Raw genomic sequence first — 23,112 nt, forward strand, 5'->3', positions numbered from 1 at the left:
ATACACTTAGTGTATTGATTACTTCTGTTTGTTCCTGCAGAAGTTTAGTCCCTGAAAATGTGTTTGAAGGGGATGAAATTTTGTGGGTAAAGCATCAAAAATCTGACAGCAATCAAGGGAAAAGGTAATGGGGGTCAAAAAAAGCCAGGAGGTTGGGAGGTAGGGAACACAATGTGGAAACATGACCCTCAGATACTGCCATGGCTGACTGCTCTCAGTGCCTGGAATATTGCAAGAAAACTCAAAAAAAACTCTGAATCCTTGTGTGGTCACAGCCATGCACATGCCAAGGTGAGGAAGGAAATTGTAGTGCACGTGTGCAGACTGGTGCCTCCTTTCCTAAATGAACAGCATAGGAAGAGGAACCCCCACTGAAAGTTTTTTGGAGAGTATGCTCTGCCAAATTGTGATTAAAGGTGCATTTTCTATCTTTTCCAGGATTTCCTCCTCCAACCTATGTTGTCCCCCCTCCTGTGGCTTTCTCCATGAGCACAGGGTACACCTTCCCGGGTGGTGTTTCTGTCCCAGGAACCTTCCTCCAGCCCACAGCTCACTCGCCTGCAGGAAACCAGGTGCAAGGTGGGAAACAGTCCCACATTCCTTACAGCCAGCAACGGCCCTCTGGACCAGGGCCAATGACCCAGGGACCTCAGCAAACACAGCCTCCTTCCCAGCAACCCCTCTCATCTTTACCAGCTCAGGCAACAGCACAGTCCGCAAGCCAGTTACAGGTCCAAGCTCTGGCCCAGCAGCAGCAGCAGTCCCCCACGAAAGCTGTGCAGGGCCTGGGGAAGAGCCCACCACACCACTCCGGATTCCAGCAGGTAAACGTGGCCTCTGCTATGTGCTGGGCCTCATTTAAAAATAAGTGGCAACGTTCAAGACTTGTCTTCCTGGATTGTCTTTCAAAATTGTCGTTAAAGAATTTTTTTGGTTGTGAACTTCTGGGCAAATTTGAAAATGAGCTGAAGTTTGGTGGGTGTGAACATAGGATGCTGTAACTGAAAGGAAGGTATGTACTGGAATGGAATGTCTTTTCTGTCATCTATTTGCTATGTGTTTCTGATACAGACAAGGTGTGGAGGTGGTATGTCTGCCTCAGGCCTTTCTAGTTTTCTTGTGTGAGTGATGAGAACTGAATGTGAACCCCCACCTGCACTCTCCTGGCTAACTGGTTGCAGTGTCAGTTCCCTTACAGCTCTTAGTTCCTTGTGCTGGAGAAAATCTCCCTTCTGGCAAATCTGGACCCAATGGTGAGACCCTCCTTGTGCTCTGGGCGGCAAAATGCTGACTCAGTACTCTACTAAAGTTTAATTTGTAGTCTTTTGGGTTAAAAGGTACTGGATAGGGTAAGGATTATACTTGGTTGTTGGTTTAAAGCTTGACTAGAAAGCATTAGATGCCTATGGAAATTGCTTTTGATGAATAACAGAGACATTCCACAAACATTCTGATTTGCTATCACGCATGAGCTAGGCTGACAGCTTGGATGGAGTTAGACATTCAGGTAACATGAATTATTCCTCCCTGCTGGTGAAATCCTGTGTCTCTGCCTCAGTATCCACAGACAGACTCATCGAAGCAGCTCTGGAACCCCCCTCAAGTCCAAGGCTCCCTGGGGAAGATCATGTCTGTAAAGCAGCCCTATTACCTGCAGGCCCAGGACCCTCTCAAGCTCTTTGAACAGTCATTACAGCCTCCTGTGATGCAACAGCAACCTTTGGAGAAAAAAATGAAGCCTTTCCCAATGGAGCCATATAACCAGAACCCCTCAGATGTCAAGGTGGCAGATTATTACTGGGACTCTTCCTATAGCATGTCGGACAACAGGGTGATGAGCCAGCAGTCGAACCTGGACCGCAGGGGGAAGCGGCAGGGCGTGTTCCGCTCCGAGCAGGACGCTGTCTCCAGGATGACCTTTGAGGTAAAATCCATGCTGCAGCTGGGGGAAACTAAGGCTCCAGTATTCCTGGCATTTCCCTGTTTCAGGAATGCCCTGTGGTTCTGAGTAGGTCCATGTGAACCTATTTAGAAGAGATCTGAGCATCAGTAGCTGGGGTTCCAGCACAAAGTAATGAATTCCCCATTTTAGTAGGTTGTGTGTAGGATCAGCCTCTTGAAGATTTGGTTTCAAGTAGATGTAAGTCTTGTCCAGTGTGGATGTGACATCCGTCTCTGCACTGTGTCTGCCAGATTGAGAAACATGGCAGCTGATAGTTTTGGGGAAGATTGTTGTCTGGCAACTGATGAAAGCCATAAAAGCCACTCAAATAATTGCAGTTGAATTATTACACTTTAGGTGAACTAACACTGCTGTAGTGAATTGAATGGCTGAGGCTGCAGTAGGTTGAGCAGTCAAGGATGGTAGCAGTGGTCTTGTCTTGTCTTGGAATTTTTTGGTTTGTTCTTCCTGAAAATCCCACCACACTGAGAGAGCTAAATGACTTCCTTAGCTCTCGGTTGCAGTAATAGAATACTTCTGTTAATGTAATCGTGCTTCATGTTGCTGTTTATAAACCCAGCAATCTGTTATTTATTAACAGCCCTGGAGTTGTCTCTGAGTGCTTTTGATGATGTTTATAAGGAGGCTTAAACAGAGGCCTTTTAAACCTTTGGTTGGGTGTGTCTCTATATATGCACTCAGGACATGGAGAAGGTCAGCTGATATCACTTGGCTCATCCTTCTGAAAGAAAAGCCAGACAATGTACAGGAGTCTGTCCCTACCCTGATGTCAGGTTGTGGTTTTTAGGTGGGGACAGGATCAAAGCTTTGTCCTCACTCCTAAAAGGGAAGGTGCCAGCACATTGTGCTACAGAGAGAAACTGCCTGTGATGCTTGTGTTTTAAGTATCCCTTACAAAAGTAAAGATGTCCAGTCTGACCAGCACTGAGCAGAGGGCTGGTCAGCAGTGCATTGGCATAGCATTTATCACCAGAGAGAATAAGTCTCATGGGATTTAAACTTCTCAAGCAGAGTAAAGAGGAAGATGCAAACATAATTCTGCTTGAAACCTAAATTACTCACAGCTATAGAATGATAAGATTTTATTAGTTGTCCTTGCCTGTGGAAGCAGGTTCAGTATGTGGCATGGGTGAAGGGGAAGCACATGCTTGGCTAATTAAAGCTCCCTGCTGTCACTCTGTGTGTTCTCCTCTCCCTGTGAGCATTTGGCCTTGTGGCTGATGGTTGTTTCTGCTCAGAGTTCTCTCAGTGTGTGCCTCAGCACCATTCTCACCCCACCCTCTGCATGCTGCCTTCTGCCTTCCTCATGCTGTTCTCTCTCCTGCTCTGGCTGTTCTTTCTGCCTTCTCTTGTCTCACTGTGCTCATTTCTGTCACTAGGACCCCAAGAGCTCCCCTCTGCTTCCTCCGGACCTGTTAAAGAGTCTGGCTGCCTTGGAGGAGGAGGAAGAGCTGATTTTCTCTAACCCTCCTGATCTTTACCCAGCTCTGCTGGGGCCTCTCGCCTCTCTTCCTGGACGAAGCCTCTTTGTATGTATTTGATGTAATACTGCTGCTTCTCACTCTTAATTGGCATCTCTTTCTTCTGTGAAATTATGAGAAATGTGAAATTCCTTTCTCTCCCCCATCCCTCCTGTCCACTTCCCTGCCTCACCTTTGAGCTAGTTTTTCACAGGGGTGAAAGCTACAGCTTTTGGACTGAATCCAGGCCTGCTAATTTGTTCAGAAATCAGAATAACTGTGGGGCTTTTTAAGTGCAGTCCACAGGAGAGGTGTTGCTCCATCATGACACATTGTTTAATTCACTTGCTCTTTTGCAGTTGTATGGGTTTAGTAATAAAGGGCAGGGGGGCACTGATGGGGCTGTGGAGCATCATCAGAACAAGGGTGTAGTGACAGGACAAGGGGGAATGGCTTCAAATAGACAGAGAATAGGTTTAGATGAGATACTAGGAAGAAATTCTTCCCTGTCAGGTTGGGGAGAAGCTGTGGCTGCCCCATCCCTGGAAGTGTCCAAGGCCATGGTGGACAGGGCTTGGAGCAGCCTGGGATAGTGGAAGGTGTCCTGTGCAGTGGACTGGAATGAGATGAGTTCTAAGGTCCCTTCCAACCTAAGCCATTCTGCAATATGATATGATTGTGTGATTATAATCTGCATATGAAAATTACATAGAGGCAGGGAAGTGTTGCCCTATTCAATGCAGAAGAGATTGAAAAAAGAGAAAGATGGCTTTGGAAGAAAATATCAATTCACTGGATAAATGCACAGTAACTCTTACAGAAATACAGTCATTTTTGACAGAGAGGTTTTTTCCCTACATTTTTTGTATTAAAACCTTTCTAGTTCACTAGTGGGGGTCTCAGAGCTGTTGAATTTTTAAATTGCCTCTGAAAGGGCAGCATGCCTTTCTACTATGGCTAGAAGCATGTTCATTAAATCATGCTCATTCAGGTCAGTAACTGTAACAAAGAATTATTTGTGACCACTCAAAATCTGATTAACTCTCTCAGTTATTTTACCTGCCATCCCAAGGAGCCAGTCACAAAACAGACACTGATTTCTGTCTCATTAGATAACTTTGCTAAGAAACTAATAGCTGCTGCTTTAACAGCTTCATTTGAAGCTCCTACTGCTGTGTCTGCTGACAAATAGAAGGAAATCCTTTGCTGTGCAAGCTGTGTGGATATGCAGAGTGGGAATTCTGTCTGTCTTTTAAAATGTGCTTTCAAAGTAATGAGCTGTCACTTTGAAAATCTAACAAGCTAGGGGCTGCTTGCCAAGAAAATGAGGCTGTTTGTCTTAAGTTACTGGATGAAAGCAAATATATTCCAGGTACTGTGACTGTGTTAATGGCAGAGGGATGCTAGTTCTGGTTTTTGTGGTTTGAATAATAAATTTTAAAACATCTGACATGCTGAGCTGGTGAGAGTGCAAGAGGGGGTTTAGTTATAACAAGACTACATCTTTTATTTTGGTTCACACACATTTTTACTTATAGTTTTACTAATTCTGTGGTTTGGTGATCCAGATCCTAGATTGGGTTATGTTCATTGTCTACCAGCCAGGCTTAGTAATTTTTCTTCGGTTTCTTTCAATGATAACTTAGTTATTTTTACTCTGAAGTCTCATTTCAAAGGCACAGTTTTTCACTCCTTAATCACAGTAAGAACCAAATAGAAAGACAAGAAATATTATGCTGGAAATAGCAACTATGTGAGAGGGAGGTGGCATAGATGGTGGAAAAAAGGTCATGGTCTGTTATATCTTTATGTAGAAATAAAAAGTCCAGGGGAGTTTTGGAACCTTTCTTTTAAATATTTGGGTTGAATTTTTTTCCTTCCTCTCTACAAGTAATTTATAATGGAATTGACAGAGTGCTAAATGACCCCTGGACTACTAAACCTAATTTCAAAAGCAATTAGCTGCTCTTGCTGTCTAAGAAGGTCTCTACAGCAGGCATGCTCTCAGAACTGAAAAGATACTGTCAGGAGTATCTTCACAGAGTCTAATCTTGTCTGAAGGAGTCCTTGTGTCACTGGGAGGGATCCCGTCTCACTTGTACTCGGTTTTCTCACTTATACAAGGTTTTACACAACCATAAGGTATTTTTGGCAGGAGTCTCTTCTTTAGATGTATCAGAGTATTAGACTTTGCATTTGAAAACCTCTTCTGGCAAAGGGGTTTGTCTGAGACTCTCAGCTGTCATGTTTGTTGCTTTGTAGATTATTAATTACAGGTAGTAGGAAAACTGATTTTTTTTTGCACTTGTTAGCTTTCCTCCCCTGTCCTCCAAGGTGCTGGAGATAAAATCCAAGACAAGTTGTAAATGTGGCCAAAACCACTTTGGCAGTTTCTGAGCACTAACTGTGCTTTTCCCCTTTTTGGTTTCTGAAGAAGTCCCTGCTGGAAAAACCATCAGAATTGATGTCTCAGTCATCATCTTTCCTGTCCCTCAGTGGCTTTTCTCTAAATCAGGTGAGTGAAAACCAGAGTCCAACACCTTTTGCTGTTTCAGCTTGTGGTTAAGCTGGTGGAAACTCTGAAAGAAATCCACATGGATATGTAATTTAACTCTGTATCAACTTAATCTTTGCCTTTATCAGTTTTCTTCCCAAATTCATTTTAGCTGTATCTCTGCAGATGTAGTCTTGAATCTTGCTGAGTTCATGAGCCCTGTGCTCTCAGTGAAGTCATGAAATTGACTGAAAATGTGCATCTCAGGGTGTTGTAGTGTGTAGTTTTTTGTTTCCAGAGCAATGAATTACCTGTTCTCTTCCAGAGAGTTGAGCCAGGGTCTTGATACAACTTTTCTGAGTACTGGGAATCTGAAGATTTTGTGAAGACTTTGCAGTCCAGCCAGGAGAAATCTGTCCTGATTCACAATGTGATGGACTTAATGTTAAATTAAATGGTCAAAGAAGATGGGACTGGGAAGTGAAAAAGGAATCAGGAAATATTTTGAGCTATAATTGTTTAATTATAAGTGTTTGAAATAAATCTAACACATAAGCTCTTACATTGTTTGGTTGTTTTCAGGAAAGATATCCAAACAACAGCATGTTCAATGAGGTGTATGGAAAAAACATGAATACCAGCACAAAAACAGAAGTCACCCCTTCAGCTGCCCATCAGGAGACTTCACTCTATTCTCTCTTTGAAGGGACTCCATGGTCTCCATCCCTTCCAGCCAGCTCAGGTAATCCTGGTATGGCATTTCTTGTGTCTAGTGATTTAAGAAGATTTGAGTTAATTCTAAACCAATTGCAATTATATGTAACTGGAAATTAAAAAAAAAAAAAAACCCAAAACAAAACAACATACCAGGTCTCTGAAGGTTTCTGTTTTACTTTATCTATCTTCAGAAATACGAGGGGATTTTGTAATTAATACAGTGTAGGAACCTGGATTTTAATTTAAGTAGTTGAGCAGGATAAATGTAGGAGGTGATAAATCCTGAAATCTCTTTAACTTGGTTTCCTGACAGCCTTTTGGGAGTAGTGCTTTAACTCAGACATCCATATACTTTGTATTGCTTTTTTTTGGAAAAAGCAGGAGGAACTGGATTTCATAATGCAGATATTTCAAAAAGAAACTGTATGAGGGAAGAGTGGAGGAAAACAGAACAGTAGTGAGTTTTGTTGTGTTTGGTTTTTTACTGTTAAACAGCCCATAAAGCAAACCAGCTTCTTTGTTAGTAATTATCTTAAAGACATAAAACATAACTATTATATAATAATTTTAATCTCACTAAAAATCCAGAAGAGTGTGAGAGAGCAATTAGTCAAATCTAAGAAATGAATGGATTTTAAATAACATCTGCACTGGATGAGATGTTTGGTGGGACCGTTGCGACCAACCAAGAAAAGCTGTTGTGGGTGAAATGGAGGGTGCTTTTATGCTAGCAAGATTTTTAGCTCACAGGGCTTCAACTGCCTCTCCCTTCATCTCTTCATTTGTTCCATTCTGCCTGTGGACAGCCTGCTTTGTGCTTCCTCTGCTCTTTTGCTCACAATTAGGTTCTGGTCTGATTTAAGACTCACATAAGTGTAAAACATTTTCAGACTTGGGAGTTGAAGTTGTAAGCTTGCAAACTCCTCAAGGTCTAATCCAATTTTTCTATTGGTTTGTCAAGCTTGGAGACAATTACTCTCTTACTTTGAGACAAGTTCTTTGAGAGACATGGGGAAAACTGGCTTTGCCTAGCCAGCCCTCATGAGGTTTCCTGAGTTTTGTTTTTCAGTAAGCATTAAACACAGTCATTCTGTTCTTGTAAAGTTTCACTCAGAATTTAGGAATTTGCATTACACTTATGTAATGGGGGGAATCAAAACTGACCTTCAGCATTGTAGCAAATTGGGGATGGCAGAACTTAGAGCAGCACTAAGAAATTTAAAACTGGAAGGCTCCTGCTCTCTCTGCTGACCTTTTCTCCTCTTCCCTTGTAATCCCTAGATCATTCAACACCAGCCAGCCAGTCTCCTCACTCCTCCAACCCCAGCAGTTTGCCAAGCTCCCCTCCAACCCATAACCACAATTCTGTTCCTTTCTCCAACTTTGGGCCCATTGGGACTCCAGACAACAGAGAGCGGAGAGTCGCAGACCGCTGGAAAACAGATAAGCCAGGCAAGTGCTGGGTTCCAGGTTAGCATGGGGCTGTCAGACACCATCATCTGATGATGTTTGCTTTGCACTGTTTCTGCCATGTCACGTTGAACTTGTCTTTCTGCCATTTTAGCAATGGGAGGGTTTGGTCTGGACTATCTCCCAACAACATCATCCTCTTCGGAGAGCAGCTGGCACCAGTCCAGTGCTCCCAGTGGTACCTGGGCAGTCCAAGGCCCTCCTGCCATGGAGGACTCCTCAGCTGTGCTTATGGAGAGCCTAAAGGTGGGTTTGGCTGAGGCTGTGCTCAAGGATGGGTCTGCAAGCTGGACAGTCAAGTGATGAGCATTAGCCTGTTGGAAGCATCAGAGTTCAGTGCCAGAAGCCCAAAGTTTTCATGCAGATTCACTTACACAGGCAATGTGGGAGGTGTCACCAATGCAGGAAGATGTTACAAATTTTCAGTTTTTGTTGGTTTTGAGATTTTGTGGAACAAGCCCAGGCTAGCAGAACTTGAAGAAATTCTAACATTAGCTTTGACTAGTCTAAAATTAGTAATAGTTAATGTGGGATGAATTTTTATGGTAATGAGGATTCTGGAGGAGGATGAAGTTCTTTCAGGGAGCCTCTTTTTAGAAGGTCTTATTTGAAGTCTGTTTAACTTTCCTGATAAGCCAGGTATGAGTGATAAAGAGGGAGAAGATAGAACTCTGTTGGTGTCTGCTTTCCCATCTGGCAGAGGGGCTGTGCAATGCAAATTGGTGCTAGTGTTGGCTGTTTGTTTTTAGTCCATCTGGTCCAGTTCCATGATGCACCCCGGCCCCTCGGCCCTGGAGCAGCTGTTGATGCAGCAGAAGCAGAAGCAGCAGCGCGGACAAGGCGCCATGAATCCGCCGCATTGAGACACAGGAGGCAACCCTTCCAACGATGGCTCCATACACCATGGCATGTTGGGTCTGTGGGACTGGCACACACAGTCCTGTGCAGGTGGCAGCCCTCTCTTCTGTTCCTTGCTGTCAGGAGGGCGTAAGTGCTCCACCAACCCACTGAGTGTGCACAAAACGTCTGCAGTGCAAGCAAACAACATCAGGAACTCTCCCATCCCCCAGGCCCTTCGGAGGGAGAGAGGAACTGCTGTTTGGCTCACTCAGTAACCCAATATCACCGCCTCTCACCTTCTCCATTGTGCATGTCCCCAGCCACATGGGAAGTAAAAGCTGAGAGCAAAGGGCAGATGGGAGAAGCCAATGAGAACTTCTCAATCCTTTTCCTCTCTTTGGGGAGATACAATAGGAATCCATTAATGATTGCTTCGCTGACTGAGAATGTAGTTGAAATTACTCCTAAACATCTTTGTTACTATCTCAGTAGTAAGATCACACTGAATTCTGTACACAGATGTGCTTCATAGTCAGTGTGTAGCAATGAAAGCCCCAGTTGCTGCTCTGGTCACGGTGGTGATGAGGTGGGGCTCTGTATCCTGGACTAGCAAAGGAGTTTCATGAAAGAGAGAGAGTCTGGCACTTGGCACACTTCACCCAGAGGCTTTGGGTGGGTCAGAGACTCCAGCATGAAATGCCCTTCTCTCAGTAGGCGTTTGAGCTATAAGGGGTGACGTGGGGCATCGCAGCACTATGTTGAAAAGCAAGTAACTGCTACGGGGTTTTAAATTAATGTGTGATTCCTGTACATTTTACTGTAGCATAGTGGCTAGCCCCACAAAGGGCAGGCTAGTCTGTGCATTCACAGCCTGACTCATTTTAATAGGTAGGTAGAAAGCTTTCACTGGGTTGGTTTTTTTTTTTTTGGGTTTGGTTTTTTGGTTTTTTTTTTTGTCTTTTGTTTTTTTTTTTTTTGTTTGCTTTGGTTTTGTTCTTTTTCTCTTTCCATCCTCCCATCTTTGCTAAACGCTCGTAGTTTCATTACCATGGCAGAAAATAATCAGGGGTCCAGGAGGGCTGGTTGAGTCCGACAGCCAGCCCAGACAGCATGGGGCATCCGCACGCCCAGTGAGGCACAGGTCAGCTCTGCAGAAACCTGTCCCAGCTGCAGCCCCAGGCTTTCAGTGCCAGAAACAAATGCAAGGCACCCATGGACACACGGAAACAGCACAGTGCTGTTCACAGATGAAAAGGTGCAGAAGGGAAAAGGAAAAAAAATGTTTTATTTGCTATTTATTAGGGGGAAGGAAGACTGGAAGTTCTGTTAAAGAAAAGGACAGCGTTTTTGGTAGATTTCCCAGGGAAGTTACAGAAACAGACTCAATGTCCATTTGCTGTTTTTAGCAGTAGGGGTTTGTGTGATGATACAGGATCTCTGGACTAGAATTCAGCTGCAGAACAAAGCACATGCAGGAGCTGAAGTGACGCTGGAGTCTGGGCAGCCCCAGAGAACACAAAAAGGGAAGGCGGAGGAGACCCAATACCCTCGGGGGTACGAGAAGCTCCCTACGAGCTCCACCTTAGCAACATCACTGTTCTGTGTTGCATTTCAAAGCTGTATTTCCTTTAACAAGTCCAAAAAGTGAAGTTCCCACCCGGTGGTAATCCAGCCCACGCTGTGTGTCCCCTCCCGCTGTGTGTCCGAGCTGTGCGCCCAGGCAGCTGCGACATTCCCGTGTTCGCACCGTCACTGACTCTTGCAGCCCAGACGAGCTAACCAGGAACAGCATCCCACTCCCGGCCGCGCCAGCTCCCGGCTGCACCTCCCACTTGTGCATGAGCACCCGGCCTGGGAATGCGTCCGACCCCGCTGCCCTCCGGCACCTGGAGGAGCAAGGCAAGGGGCCCCCAACAGAAGCTGGTTTGTGTTGTAAGCTTTTTTTGTGTTTTCTGTCTGTCTGTGCAAGAACTGCAGCTGCCGAAATCAGCTTTGCCTTTAATTAAACCATGTTCTCTCCATCCAGGTCTGTGTGGAGCATTTATTTCCTGCGTGACTTGGCTTCAGGCCTTTTAAAAATGCATTATGTTTTTGTAGAAGCCAGAAAAATGTTTGAAGTTGATTTTGAAAGAGCACTAAAAAAGAATCACAGTGATTCTGGATTGGGCTTCGTACAGATAATTTGGTTGTGGTTTTGTGCTGCCTGTGTAGTGTGTGTTACATACTGGACTAAATATATAGGATGGGAGCAGCTTGCAAAGCTCCTCCCTAGTTGCAGACTCATCCTGGTACAGCATGTGCAGTGTGCAGATGAAGGGCACAGATCCTTCTGCTGATGACTCGTCTGCAGACCGGGGTGTTCACTGTTTCCATGCCTCCAGGTATGTCACAGGAAACTCCAGAGCTGATGTTCTGGTTTTGAAATTACAGGTGTTTATTGTCTCCAGAATAAGTTCCTTTAAAAAGAAATGTGATATTTAGGTTAGTGGGGCAGTGGGGTTTTCTGGGCTTGTGCATAGAATCCAGACTGGGGAAGCCCCTGCCTCCTTAGCACCCTTGGAGTAAAGCTCTGGGATTCCAGGCTGTGTCTAAGTTACTGTATCTTCTGACTGATCAGGAAAACATTTTGAAGCACGGATCCCAGTGCTGAAGAAAATGTGTCTGCTTTTACTGGTGAGCATTTTAAAAGTCCCTGTGAATTTGAATTGTGAGTTGAGGCAGGCTGAGGCTATGTGGTATCTTCTAAGGTCTTGGGGTTGGGACTGATGTTTTAAGGAAGCAAATGCTTTCCTGGTCTGTAGCTTCCTGAACTCATTTACCCTTCGGGATCTGCTGGCAGGGCTGTAAATGCCCTTTGCACCACCCTCTTGTGGGTGTTCCCAGCTTCAGGCATGTCTGTATAAAAGGTTTTTTAGGGATGGGGGAACATGGCAAGTCTCTCGGCAAGCACAGGATTTAGGAATTAATATATTTCTGACAGGAATTAGCAACTTCTTAATGAGTTCCTGTTTAAGAGAACAATGCAAAAGGTAAGAGAAAATATAAAGCTTTTAATGCAAGTAGTAATAACATTTGAAGTTCATTTTCAGATGCAGGGATTAATATGCAGACTAGTTATTGGCAACAGTAGAAATCCTAATTTGTCTCCACAACTTCAGGCTCTTCTGAAATCACTTCTCTGGGTGTTCAGTGTTGGGCTGTTGAACGAATGCAGATGGGAAGATGCCAGTCCTCCCCTTGCACTCGCCTTCAAACCAGTCTTCATTCACTGGAAGGGAAAATTGATACAGTTCTTATGACCCTAGGGATGTACAGGAGCATAATGTGCTGCAGGCAGGCCTGCAGTCACCCTTTTATGGTGATAGAACTTGGAGTGCTAGACCCAGCAGGGAGTGGAATGTGGAGGAAAGAGAGGAATAAGGAAGAGAGTAAAGTAAGAATATCAAATGGGGGTGGGAAATTGGATCAAAATAGAGACCGGGAGCTTGGAAACTGCCTTGAGTAGAAACAAAGTGTGGAGAGTGAGGAAATTATGTGAGTCCCTGCTCTGTCCTCTTCAGGATACATCTGAAGCGTTTTGTCAGCTGTTTCCCATGTTCACATAAAATCCCTGAAACATCCCCCCCCCTCCAAACCTCTGCTACCCTAGGTTAAGTAAAGCCCATGAGCTCTGTCAGTTTTGCTGTGGGGGAACCAAATGAGGCAAGAACCAACTTGGTACTGGGAAATATTTAGCTCAGCAGTGAAGGGTGGGGAAGGTAGGATTTTGGGGTGGAGGGGGTCATCAGTATTGTGTGGTGCAAAATCTAACTTGTCAAAGGTTCGATGGGGCACTGATTGTGTACTGCTGCCCAAGCCTGCCAGCCACCACAGATTAGTGACATAACTACAGAGAGCAAAATATAAGGGGTTTTTGCCTTAAAACTTATTCCTGATTTCACTCAGAGGCTCAAATGAGATGGGGAACATGTCGTGTGTATATAATTTTTCATTGATCTTCCTGAGATTTAGTGTGTGTTTAAGTCTCAATTCCCATAGAAACACTGAGGACTAATACAGAACAACTAATGAAGATTGTGCCCTTAACAAGAAAAGAAGATGAAAAAAGGTTCCAGGTGAAAGGAATGGGAGTGAGAGCCTGCTCCCATTGTGGGGATGGCAGCTAAAATGAGGCATCTCCTTGAAAGAGTGCACTGTGATCATCAAGCTTAAACACAGCCCAAGTGTGACTCCTCAGATGTTTGGGAGGGGCGTGGTGGAAACGGGAGTGATGAAAATACACTGCAAGAAGTGTGTGTAACAGGGACGTGTGGATGGGAGTCCCAAGGCAGAGCTGGAGGGGCTCTGCTGCTGCCAAACCACCCTCCCTCTCACCACAGCTGGGGGGTCCCTCCCCTCTCCTGTCCCAGGAGGAGCACAATTACCTTTGGATAAAACAAGGATCATGTCTCCTGCCTGAAACTCCAGGTCTTCAGGTTGGGTGGCTTCATAACTGTACTGAGCTACAACATGGACATGGGTTGCTCCCATCTCCCCCAGCGTTGCCTCCTGCAGTGACTCCTCTGGTTTGCTGTCGGGTACAAACCCCTGGCCCTAGGCAGGAAACAAGCTGGTGAGGACACAACCAGTTGGGTTCTTTGTACCAGGGCAAGAGAGATGAGCTCTGCTTCTGCACTCACTCTTTGCTACTCTGCCTTTCATGATGTCACTGGCTTCTGTCAAAGCCACCTACCCATGTTTGTGGCAAGGAAGACAAAGGAAGAGAGCTGCCCCCGTAGCTGTCACTGACCTCTGTGCCATTGCACCAGACTGTCAGGCAGTTGTCCTTGCTCTGGGTCCAGGCTGCCTCCACGTTCTCTGCACTCAGAGTCACCAGCTCCTGGCCTTCCTCAGGCTTGTACCTGGTGTGCAGGGGGTGCAGGTGAGGAGCCCTGGAACACAGCCCTGGCTCTCTGGGGCTGGCAGTGCCTCACCTCAGCTCCGTGTGCTCAGGCTGCAGCTCCAGCTTCTTGCAAACCAGCTCCAGGAGCTCCCTGTAGGAGAGGCCTCGATCCACACTCAGGGCAACTGTGAACTTGTAATGCACCTTGAGGACATGGGGGCTGGAAACAGCTGGTTCAGCCTCCTGCAGGCAGGAAAGGGGGTCACCTTGTGTGGCTTGGCAAGCACAGGGATGTGCAACTGTGGTTGGCTGAGTTAGATTGTGCCTCCCGAACTGTGCTTGGACATTGGCTGGTTGGCAGCCCTAGGCAGTAATAGATGAGAGACTTGGCACCAAATTGTGGCTTTGGGGTGATCAAATTAAGAGCTGTGTCCACCCTCCAAGCCTCTTTTTTCTTTTTTTTTTTTTTTTCTTTTTTTAAGTTGGGATTGCTGTATTTTCCCATCTGTCTTCCTAGCACAACTTTCTATGTGCATTCCAGCCAAGCTCTCTCCTGTTTCTCCCTTCTCAAGTCCTCAGGTTGACTGAGAGTCATCCAGTGGCCCCCTCTCCTGGAGCCTGGAGGAGAACTCCCAAAAGGCAGCCCTAAGTCTGGTAAATGCAGATTGGTATGAGCAGCAGGACCTCGGGGTCTGTGCTCACAGGACATTACCTTTGCTGTGTCACTTGGCTGCACCACGGTAGCAGGAACATAGTCTGGGGAGGAAGAAAAAGGGGGTTCAGGAGGTGGGATGGGATAAATGTTGTCTAAACACACAGCCAGACCTCCTGCAGCCCATCATGATCTCCAGCAACACCAACCAACCCTGGAGCCAGCAGTGGTCCCTCAAATGGATACAGCATCTGCCACAGGGGTTATTCTGCAAGATCTAGATACAACCACTGAGCAGTTTTGGCTCTGTGCCTTCCCTCTTGCAGGGATGGGAGTATGAGGGGTGGGATGTCTTTCCTGGGTGGATTCAAAAAATATCTTGCTGCTGGTTTTAGTGTCTTTGCTCTTCTGGTCTCCCTAGGTCCCCCCTGAAAAACCAAGAGCAATCCCTGTCTTTCAGTAGGGCTGTAAAGCTAAACTCAGACCTCCAGGCAGGGTGATTCTATGCAGCTTTGTGGAGGCCTCTTCATGATGATCTGATTTGCATTTTGGCAGTGCTTTGGCACAAGTGTGCTCATTCCAGGAAAAGCCTGAGCTACACTGTTGATCTGAGATGGCTTTTGGTGCCATGAAGGTGATCATTTGGGCTATTGTGTCCATGAGGTGTTTGTCCTTAATTCCATGAGCCACAGCTTGCTTCTGTGTCAGCTCTACCCATGGACTCCTACAAGGCTGCTCTGCTGGGGACATGAGCTTGGGATGTGGGACACTGGATAGCACCAGCCAGGAATCCCCTTCACACAGCTCTTTCAAGCCTAGCTCAGCTCACAGCAGCACTGAAACTATCATGAATACCCTGCTTGAAGGAGAAGCCCACAAGGAATCTTTTACTCCTCTCTCCAGGCCCTTTTTCTCCTTAGTCATGTGCTAATTGAGAGCACAGAGGAACTTGCTCTCCTCAGGGACCCCACAGACACTCTTTACTCCATCCTCAGCACTGCAGTTGCTGTCTCTGCCTCCTGCTCTAGTGTCTCCCAATCCCTGGCTGCAAATGGGGCCAGGAATGAGATGGAGATAACCCTAGTCCTGGTCCCCAAGGCTGAGGACACAGCACATGTCAGAGCTGTGGTGATGCCCCCCTGTGCTGCCCACACTGACCTGGTGCCAGGCGCCGCGGCTTCTCCGGCACAGTGGAGCTGGGTGACTCGGGGATCTCAGCTTCCACAGGGCTCTCTTCCTGTGCCATGGGAGCAGACAGTGCTGTCAGTCCCACCCTTACTGACCTGTTTGGGCTCTTGAACTCAGCAGTGACTTTGCTATATCCATCATCTCCCCAGCATTGCCAACCACCACGTGTGGGTGCCACCAACACGGATTTTGCAATCTCTGAGCTCATGATAAGGTGACCGTGAGCCAGAAGAACCAACCCCAGCATCATGAGAGGGAGGGAGTCACATATATGGGTCCTACAGGGAGGCAGTGAGTGTTGGGTGAGTATGTGGTGATCTGCCCCTCCCCAGGACACCATGTCCTCCTGGGCCTCCTCACCTGGATAGGCAGCTTATTCTGGAGCTCCACAGGCTCAAGGAAGTTGCAGGGCACGATCCCTTTCTGCAGGGGGAGGAGAAATGAGTAGTGATTGCTTGGCAAGAAGGCAACCCACTGCTGAAGAACACAAGTGGATGTGTCCTCACCCTCCTCTGCATACAGGAGGGTTCCTGAGGTTTGAATTTTAGTTTCTGCAGGTTGGGTGGGTTTCACTGAACCCTGTGGCCTAAGCCAGAGTGGACATAAGAGACTTCAGTCAGAAACTTACTGTTGGCAAGCCTCTGCCTCTGCAGAACCCCAACCATAACCTGTCCAGCACACTCCTGGTATACCTTTCCATTGAACATCACTGTAGCCCAGTTGTCCTTCTCTTTCTTCAGGACAAAGACAATGTTTCCTGGCAGGACCTGCAGCTCCTCATCAGTCTCAGGGATGAACTCGAACATGACACGGTGTGGCTGCCCTCTGAGGGCCCTGGGGTGGGAGCATGGACAGGTTAGGAATGCTGGCAATGCTGCTGTTTTACATTGTAGGGAGAATGTTTTACATTGTGCCTCTATGTTTGAACATTTCCCATTCCCCAAGTTCTGGGGTGCTGGCTGGATGCTTGGCTGTAAGAGTGCAGGATGGGGCTGTGCCTGGCTGTGTGAATTATCCATCCTTCATCCAACTTACCTGAGGATTTCTGGGGTCTTGGGCCTGGGGGGAGGGCCAGAGGCCTGCAAACAGGAAGACAAAGAGGAAAATACCAGTAATCCAGAGGATTTTGTTTGCCTTGCAGAAATGTCCTGCAGCCTTTTCCCATGCCTGCCCTCACTGATCCTTCCTCACATGCAAGTGCCTTAGGTGCCATGAGGAATATCATTGCCTTTGTTCCTTTTAAGGAACAGTTCCCACATTCTTCAACATACAGTTGGTTTTCAGAGGCACCATCCTCTTTTCACTCCTGATTTTAATTTCAGTTCACAGAGGATTTAGATTGTCTGCATTGAGAAGGTTGTAATTTATCTTGTGCAACGGTGCTGTGCTGTGCTTCCCTATATCCTCCCAAAAAGCTCTTTCCATGTTTAGGGATGGGAAGGTGCCACTACATCATCTGGAAAATGGCATGGAAAATGCAAAGGGGTTCTGGAATGGGCAGGAGGGCAGTGACAGCAGAACTGCCATTGTTCTTCCACTCAGGCTTAGGCAGAAGATCCCTAATGAATTCTTTGGGGAGGGCCAGAGACAGCTCCCTACAGTGCCCTCACCCTGCCCACTACTTCCCCGTGCAGGGAACCAGCTCCACCTCAGCTGTGGGTGGGTTTGGGATGAGCCTGCTGATGCTGCAGGGAGCAGTTGATGTGTGGAAGCAGTGCCCAGCTGCTCCCTGGGCTGTGGCACAGAGCTCAGGGTGGTGGGGGTGCTGTTTGCTTCCCACTGTGGATGACAGCCACCCCATGTCATCCTGCATGAGCCTGCTGTTCACAGACAGAGTCTTACTTGTGGCTGCAGGGGAGCAAATCCCGAAAAATTGTCCTTGTCCACCACAGATGCCACCACCTAGAGCCAAAGACAAACAGTGACTTGGTGCTGCCTGTAAACCTCTCAGACCTCTGATGCACACCCTCCTCCTTGGCTGTTGGCCAAGGCAAGCTCCTCAGGATGCTTTAAGCTCAGGAGGGGCTATGATTTTAGGCTGAGCATCTTGGACTACAGGCTGAGTGCCTCTGGCATCAAAGCTTCCCTCTCAGCTGTGTTTTCTGCTCTTAGCCTGGCTATTTCTGTGGTTTGAGGAGTTATAACCTAAAAGCTTCCCTTTTTTAATCACAAATGTCAAAGGGAGCCTAAGTGTCCAGCTCAAGCCCATACCTCCAACAGGTGGCATTACATGTAATTTAGAAAGTCAATACATGTTTTTGAATGTGTTTGTGGCACTCAAGGAACTGCCTGGCTCTTTGCTATCTGATTCTCCAGTGCCTGGTTCCTTTTCTGGAAGACTGCTGCCTCCCAGGACCTGAGCCCAGGGGTGGTATCCCAGTGACTGGATTTTGCATAATCACAGGGAAAAAAACTTGCTTGCTTATCTGAGCTGAAAAGCCCTTTTCAAACAGAGCAGTGGAAAAACTGGGAGTTGGTTTGGGGTATAAAATGTTAAATAGCTCCTTTCCCCCTGAAAATGTCTTGGCTTGAGCTGAAGCTTCAGTGATCCATAGTCCAGCTCAATGCTGATTATCCCTCATGTCTAACTAAGGAGGAGACCAACTAGAAATAGGCCATGCTCAGCAGGAACATGCTTTTAGCTTTTGTATTCTTGCAGTCTCCCTGTTTCCCATGAGATCCCTGTATGCCATCCTCTCTCCATGTCTGGGGATCCCTGAGGCAGAGGCTCCCTACTCTGGCTGCCTACCAGGCAGCAGCTCAGAGGGGTGATGAGAAGGCAGTCAACAGCTCTTTTCAGCCCACAGGCATGGCCTGAATAAACACTATGGATCCTTCTTACCATTGCCTTTCCCAGGTAGTCCTTCTTCTCCAGCTGAGCCACTTGCTTCTCATTTGGCCTGAACAGCTTCCCTGCAGGAATGGCCACCAGCTCACAGAGCTTCTGCTTCTGTAGCACAGAGACATAGCACAGAGGCTTGGGAGGTGAGAGTAGGGGCTGATGAATAGCCCTTCTGCTCTGGGCTTGGGGGCTGCTCCATGGAGCCAGACCAGCATGATGACAGCCCAATCCCAGCCCTGGTACAGTCCATTGAATCCCCTCTTCCCATCCCTGCCTCCCCAGGGACCCAAAGCTCTTCCCACAGGCTTGTGTCCCACTACACTATCCATCACCACGGCATTTTAATCTGCTAAGAGGTGGATGTGCTGTCAGCAGGGCTGTGAGACCTGCTCCTCCATACCAGGATGGCTTCCATTGCCCTGTCTATCTTGTTGTGCTGGGGCTCACTCTTCATGCTTATGGCCAGGGTCAGGTGCTCCTCAGCCTTCTCCCAGTTCTCTATTGTGGCATACACCAGTGCGATGTTGCAGAGAATCTGCTGGAGGGAAGGGAGCGAGGGGAACAGCTCTGGAACAGCTGGACAGGGAAGGGAAGGGAAGGGAAGGGAAGGGAAGGGAAGGGAAGGGAAGGGAAGGGAAGGGAAGGGAAGGGAAGGGAAGGGAAGGGAAGGGAAGGGAAGGGAAGGGAAGGGAAGGGAAGGGAAGGGAAGGGAAGGGAAGGGAGCACAGCCGCTTGCTTGGGTTTTGCAAGGTACCAAGAGAGGCTGGCTGTCTCCTCTTGAGATTTCTCCTGCTGGAGATCAGGCCTTTGGGATCTGAACGGGGGGCCAGGTGTGTCTCACCTCGCAGGCGAAGAGCCGGTAGCGCAGCCCCAGGATCTTGTAGTCGATGAGCTGGTTGCCTCGCAGCTGGGCCAGCGCCTCTTTGAAATCCTCAATGGCCTTCCCGTGGCTGTGGAGCAGAGGATGAAGGTGTCACCAGCTCCTGGTGGCAGCCTGCCTGCCTCTAAGCCTGTACTCAGACTTGGTGAGTTCAGTCGGGTCTCCCCTCTTATCTTTGCAGTGTTTCAGACACTCCAAGGAAGGAGAGAGGTTCTGAGGCTCATGAGGACTGCAGTGCTGAAGGGTAGGACCCCGTTTGAGCTCAAGGGGTTTCAGTCTGGGTTCTGGGGCACCAACCTGCCTGAGATCACCCTCAGATGAAGGCTGGCATCTCTGTAAGTGGCAAAAAATGAAACTTGAAACCTTTCCACTCACTTCTGCCTCCGGTAAAACACAGTCCCCCGCTGGAAATAAGCCACTGCCAGGTGCTTGTCACAGCCGATGCTCCGGGTGAACGCCTGCAGAGGTAGGGGTGGGAGAAAAGGGGGGGAAAAGGGGACACCTTAAAAAAACTGAGGGCACAGAGCAGCTGTACCTGTCCTGCCTTAGCTGAGCTCAGCTCTGTGCGCTGTCTCCCTGCAGCACTGTGCACTGGATGAGGGAGAGCCTGTAGCAGGCTCCTGGTGTTTTGAGCTGGAGCCACCTGCCAGCATGGTCACCTCCTAGAGAGAGGGACAGTGACCCATGTACCACTGCTGCTGCCTCGCCTCTGATTCACTGCCAGAATGGGTTTGGCAGCCTAGGGCTGTCCCCTTTCCTCACAGCTTTAAAAGGCCCTGAATCCATCCCTTAGACCCTGATGCTTTTAATTCCTTCCTTCCCCTCTGTGTCCATGTATCTGGGCAATCCCAGAGGTGAGAGGATGAGCAGCCCTAGGGGCTATCCCTTACCTCCTCCGCCTCCGCCAGCTTCCCCAGCACCAGCTGGATGCAGCCGATGTTAAAGCAGATTTTGGCAGGGGGGTTCTGCACGGCCATGAAGGCAGCCAGGGCAGCGCCCCAGTCCTTCCTGTCGGCTGCACACACTCCCTCCTGCCACAGCCGGATCGTCTCCACCAGGGACATGGCGTGCTGCGGTGGGATGGATCCCGGTGCCGGGGTCTCGCCCCTCCCTGTCCTTCCTCGCAGCGCAGCTGGGCCTCTCCGGCTCCCTTCTGCCGGCACTTTGCCTGTCCCCACTGTCACAGACCGGCAGGAAGTGCCTCGCCCGCATCATCAGCCCGGCATGGGGAAGTGGGGCTGCTCTGACACTGCGGGTGTTCATGGGGTGCATCCCTGCTCCTCTGGGGCAGCCGCTCCTCGCCTACTCGGGATGCGATCTGCCGGCTTTCGCATTAAAAGCCACGGATTTTGTCAGCTGGGTGATTCATCAGGTCAAACTTCAGGTCTCAAAACCGCAGGCTGAGCGCTGCGCTGAGCCCTTGGTGCCCTGCAAAGCGCGGTCTCATCGCTCCGCGGCTCCTGCAGCCTGTTCCTGGCAGGCACAGCTGGGCTGGGCTCCCCTGTCCGCCCGAGTGCGGAGGTGAAGCGGAGCCCAAGGACCCGCCTGGCAAACCCTTGGTCCTTCCCGGCCCTACCGTGTTGTCCCAGTGTGGAGTTCCATGTGCTGCTCAGGGCACATGGAGCTGCCCATGGATGAGGTTCCTGGGTTCCGTGCTGCCCCATATCCCGAGGGCTCAGCCCATCACCCTGTGCTGGTGTTTTAGGGCAAACGAAGCACAGCTGGCTCTGGAGCACAGGGCACGCGGTGACAGTGCGATTCTGACCTGCAGCTGACTCACGGGTTTGGAGCAGGCTTGGTTTTTAAGCATCTTTGGAAGTACTTTGCCTCTGCCCCATCTACCAGCAATGTGATATGTATTTTGTAAGAACTTAAAATATGTCAGCAAGACTCAGCCCTTGTGCCTTTACCAAAACTTCCCTAGCAAGTTACTAAACTCCAGCAGTGGGAGGGAGGCTGTGGAGGTGGCTTCTGCTGGAGAAACACGAGGCTCTGAGCAGCAAAGACTGGGGTTTTAATCCAGAGGGCTAAACAGAACTCTGAGCTGTGTGTGTGCCCTCAGCATCCCAGCTGGCTCTTATGGACTTCCCACAGGGGCATGGAACACTGTCATCTCCAGGAAAGCAGAGGGACATGCAACCAGCTGAAGTGATGGTAAAAGGGTAGGAATAACATGGTGAGTGTAAAAACACCCCTCTAGGGGTCTCTTCTGACTCCTGTGAGGGATGGGAGACCCTATGGAATAGCAAATGGTTCACCTTTATGGGAGGCATTATTTTCTGCTCATTTAATTATCTGGATTGGTGCACTGCTAGGTCAGGTTTATCCAAAAACCAGTACAAGGGGAGCTGGAGGAGGATGAGAGATCATCTCCACTGGGATGCTCACAGCAGCTCTCCTTCTGCCTGGGTATTTGTCATGTATCAGTGAGGAGATTTCAGAGCTGTGATAAACACAGCCCTTTCAGCAAGAGCAACTCTCTTGTTCCCCTTTCTCTGCCCAAAGCTGACTCAGTAGGTGAACTTGTTTCTTCTATGCTAACGTCCAACAGGAAGTGAGTAACTGAGATGGTGACATTTCCTGTGGAAGACTTCTTGGAATCCAGCAAACCCAGATTGCCAACAGGTGGATCAGAGATAAATGTCCAAAATCCAGCTGGGGTGCAGTGCAGATGTTTTGACTTTGTACAGCAACACTATGTACGAGTTTATAATTTCTGAAGAGTCAAAAAAAGACTGACTCAGGCACAAAGAACCCCCATTAGGCACAATGGAAGACCTTTTTGTGAGGAGTTTTATTGGGCAGAAGTGGAGGAGCACATCCAGCTCATTCCCAGGAAGGCAGGTTGGAGCTCTCTGCACAGAACCTGGGGGTTTTGGCTCTTTTCCCAAACGGTGGCAGATGTGGATGTGAGGCTAGCACAAAAGCAAGATGTCACTGAGAAGGTGCCATTGCCACGTGCTCCAGCTAAAGCTGTAGGCAGCAGAGCTCTGCAAACCCTGTCACCCCTCCCAGCCTGACCTGCATGAGGCTCTCCAATGAAGGCTTCTTTCTCCTAGTAGGAATCTGAACCCCTGTCATGGTGTCCATACCATCCATCGATACAAACAAGGCAGGATTTGGAGCAAAGATGCTGTTTTTTTAGACTAGATTTACTTTTTCCCTTCCTGTCACTCATTACCAGCAGAGCTGCCCCTGCAAATCCTGCCCTGTTCACACATCAGTGCATGCTTCAGCACAGAAACACAGATGTATGTGTTCTGTCAATGTTCCTAAATCAACCACAGCCTCACCCAAGGGGATCTGCAGAACCTTAGGACCACTCTTTTTATTCATTTATCTAGTGCCATCTGGAGACAGCTGATCTGCTGCGGCATCAATTGCTTTGGAAAATACTTTCCACTTTTCTGGGATGTTTATTTTTTTTTTTAATGGGGCTCATTGATGTCTTAACCCAAATCTGGGCAAGTGGAACAGATCACAGTCCCTGGCAGAGCTGTAATGACAGAACCCTCACTGCATGACCAGGAGAATTTCTGTGTACACCTATGGGTGAAACCTGGATGCTTTCTGTAGCTTCTGTAGCAAGACCTGGTGATCTCAGTGCCTCCTGTGCTTGTGCCTGTGTTCTTCTGGAGGTGAGCACGGAGAAGCATCCTAGGAAGAGAATCAGGGAGCCTCTGAATAGTTTAGGGGTAACCATGCTGGTTCCTGTCACCATAGA

The 23,112-nt window shown here is 48.1% G+C and overlaps 2 protein-coding genes across 7 annotated transcripts in view; one reads left to right on the forward strand and one right to left on the reverse strand.

Moving 5' to 3' along the window:
• Positions 1 to 10,965, forward strand: part of SMG7 (SMG7 nonsense mediated mRNA decay factor) — a 49,056-nt gene extending 38,091 nt beyond the window's left edge. For 2 of the 6 annotated variants that reach the window (XM_079314588.1, XM_079314589.1), the window contains exons 16-23: positions 439 to 824; positions 1,559 to 1,924; positions 3,343 to 3,492; positions 5,858 to 5,938; positions 6,500 to 6,659; positions 7,916 to 8,086; positions 8,199 to 8,350; positions 8,854 to 10,965. In XM_079314588.1, the coding sequence (XP_079170714.1) occupies positions 439 to 824; positions 1,559 to 1,924; positions 3,343 to 3,492; positions 5,858 to 5,938; positions 6,500 to 6,659; positions 7,916 to 8,086; positions 8,199 to 8,350; positions 8,854 to 8,967 (1,580 nt within the window). In that variant the 3' untranslated portion in view covers positions 8,968 to 10,965. The remainder of the gene's footprint in view (positions 1 to 438; positions 825 to 1,558; positions 1,925 to 3,342; positions 3,493 to 5,857; positions 5,939 to 6,499; positions 6,660 to 7,915; positions 8,087 to 8,198; positions 8,351 to 8,853) is intronic. The other 4 variants (XM_079314592.1, XM_079314593.1, XM_079314590.1 and 1 more) reach the window with 3 other exon arrangements.
• A 1,009-nt stretch (positions 10,966 to 11,974) lies between these two features.
• NCF2 (neutrophil cytosolic factor 2) lies at positions 11,975 to 21,790 on the reverse strand. The gene is made up of 16 exons (XM_079314604.1): positions 21,786 to 21,790; positions 20,279 to 20,549; positions 19,764 to 19,846; positions 19,350 to 19,458; positions 18,909 to 19,046; positions 18,509 to 18,616; positions 17,509 to 17,568; positions 16,702 to 16,745; positions 16,359 to 16,500; positions 16,027 to 16,089; positions 15,637 to 15,715; positions 14,539 to 14,582; positions 13,918 to 14,069; positions 13,734 to 13,845; positions 13,369 to 13,537; positions 11,975 to 12,212 (listed from the first exon to the last, which is right to left on the reverse strand). The coding sequence occupies exons 2-16, from the start codon at positions 20,450 to 20,452 to the stop codon at positions 12,115 to 12,117; spliced, it is 1,575 nt and encodes a 524-aa protein (XP_079170730.1). The 5' UTR covers positions 20,453 to 20,549; positions 21,786 to 21,790; the 3' UTR covers positions 11,975 to 12,114.
• Between the last annotated feature and the right edge of the window lie 1,322 nt (positions 21,791 to 23,112).

Source organism: Erithacus rubecula (genome assembly GCF_903797595.1).
Source record: "Erithacus rubecula genome assembly, chromosome: 10".
Lineage (NCBI taxonomy): Eukaryota > Metazoa > Chordata > Aves > Passeriformes > Muscicapidae > Erithacus > Erithacus rubecula.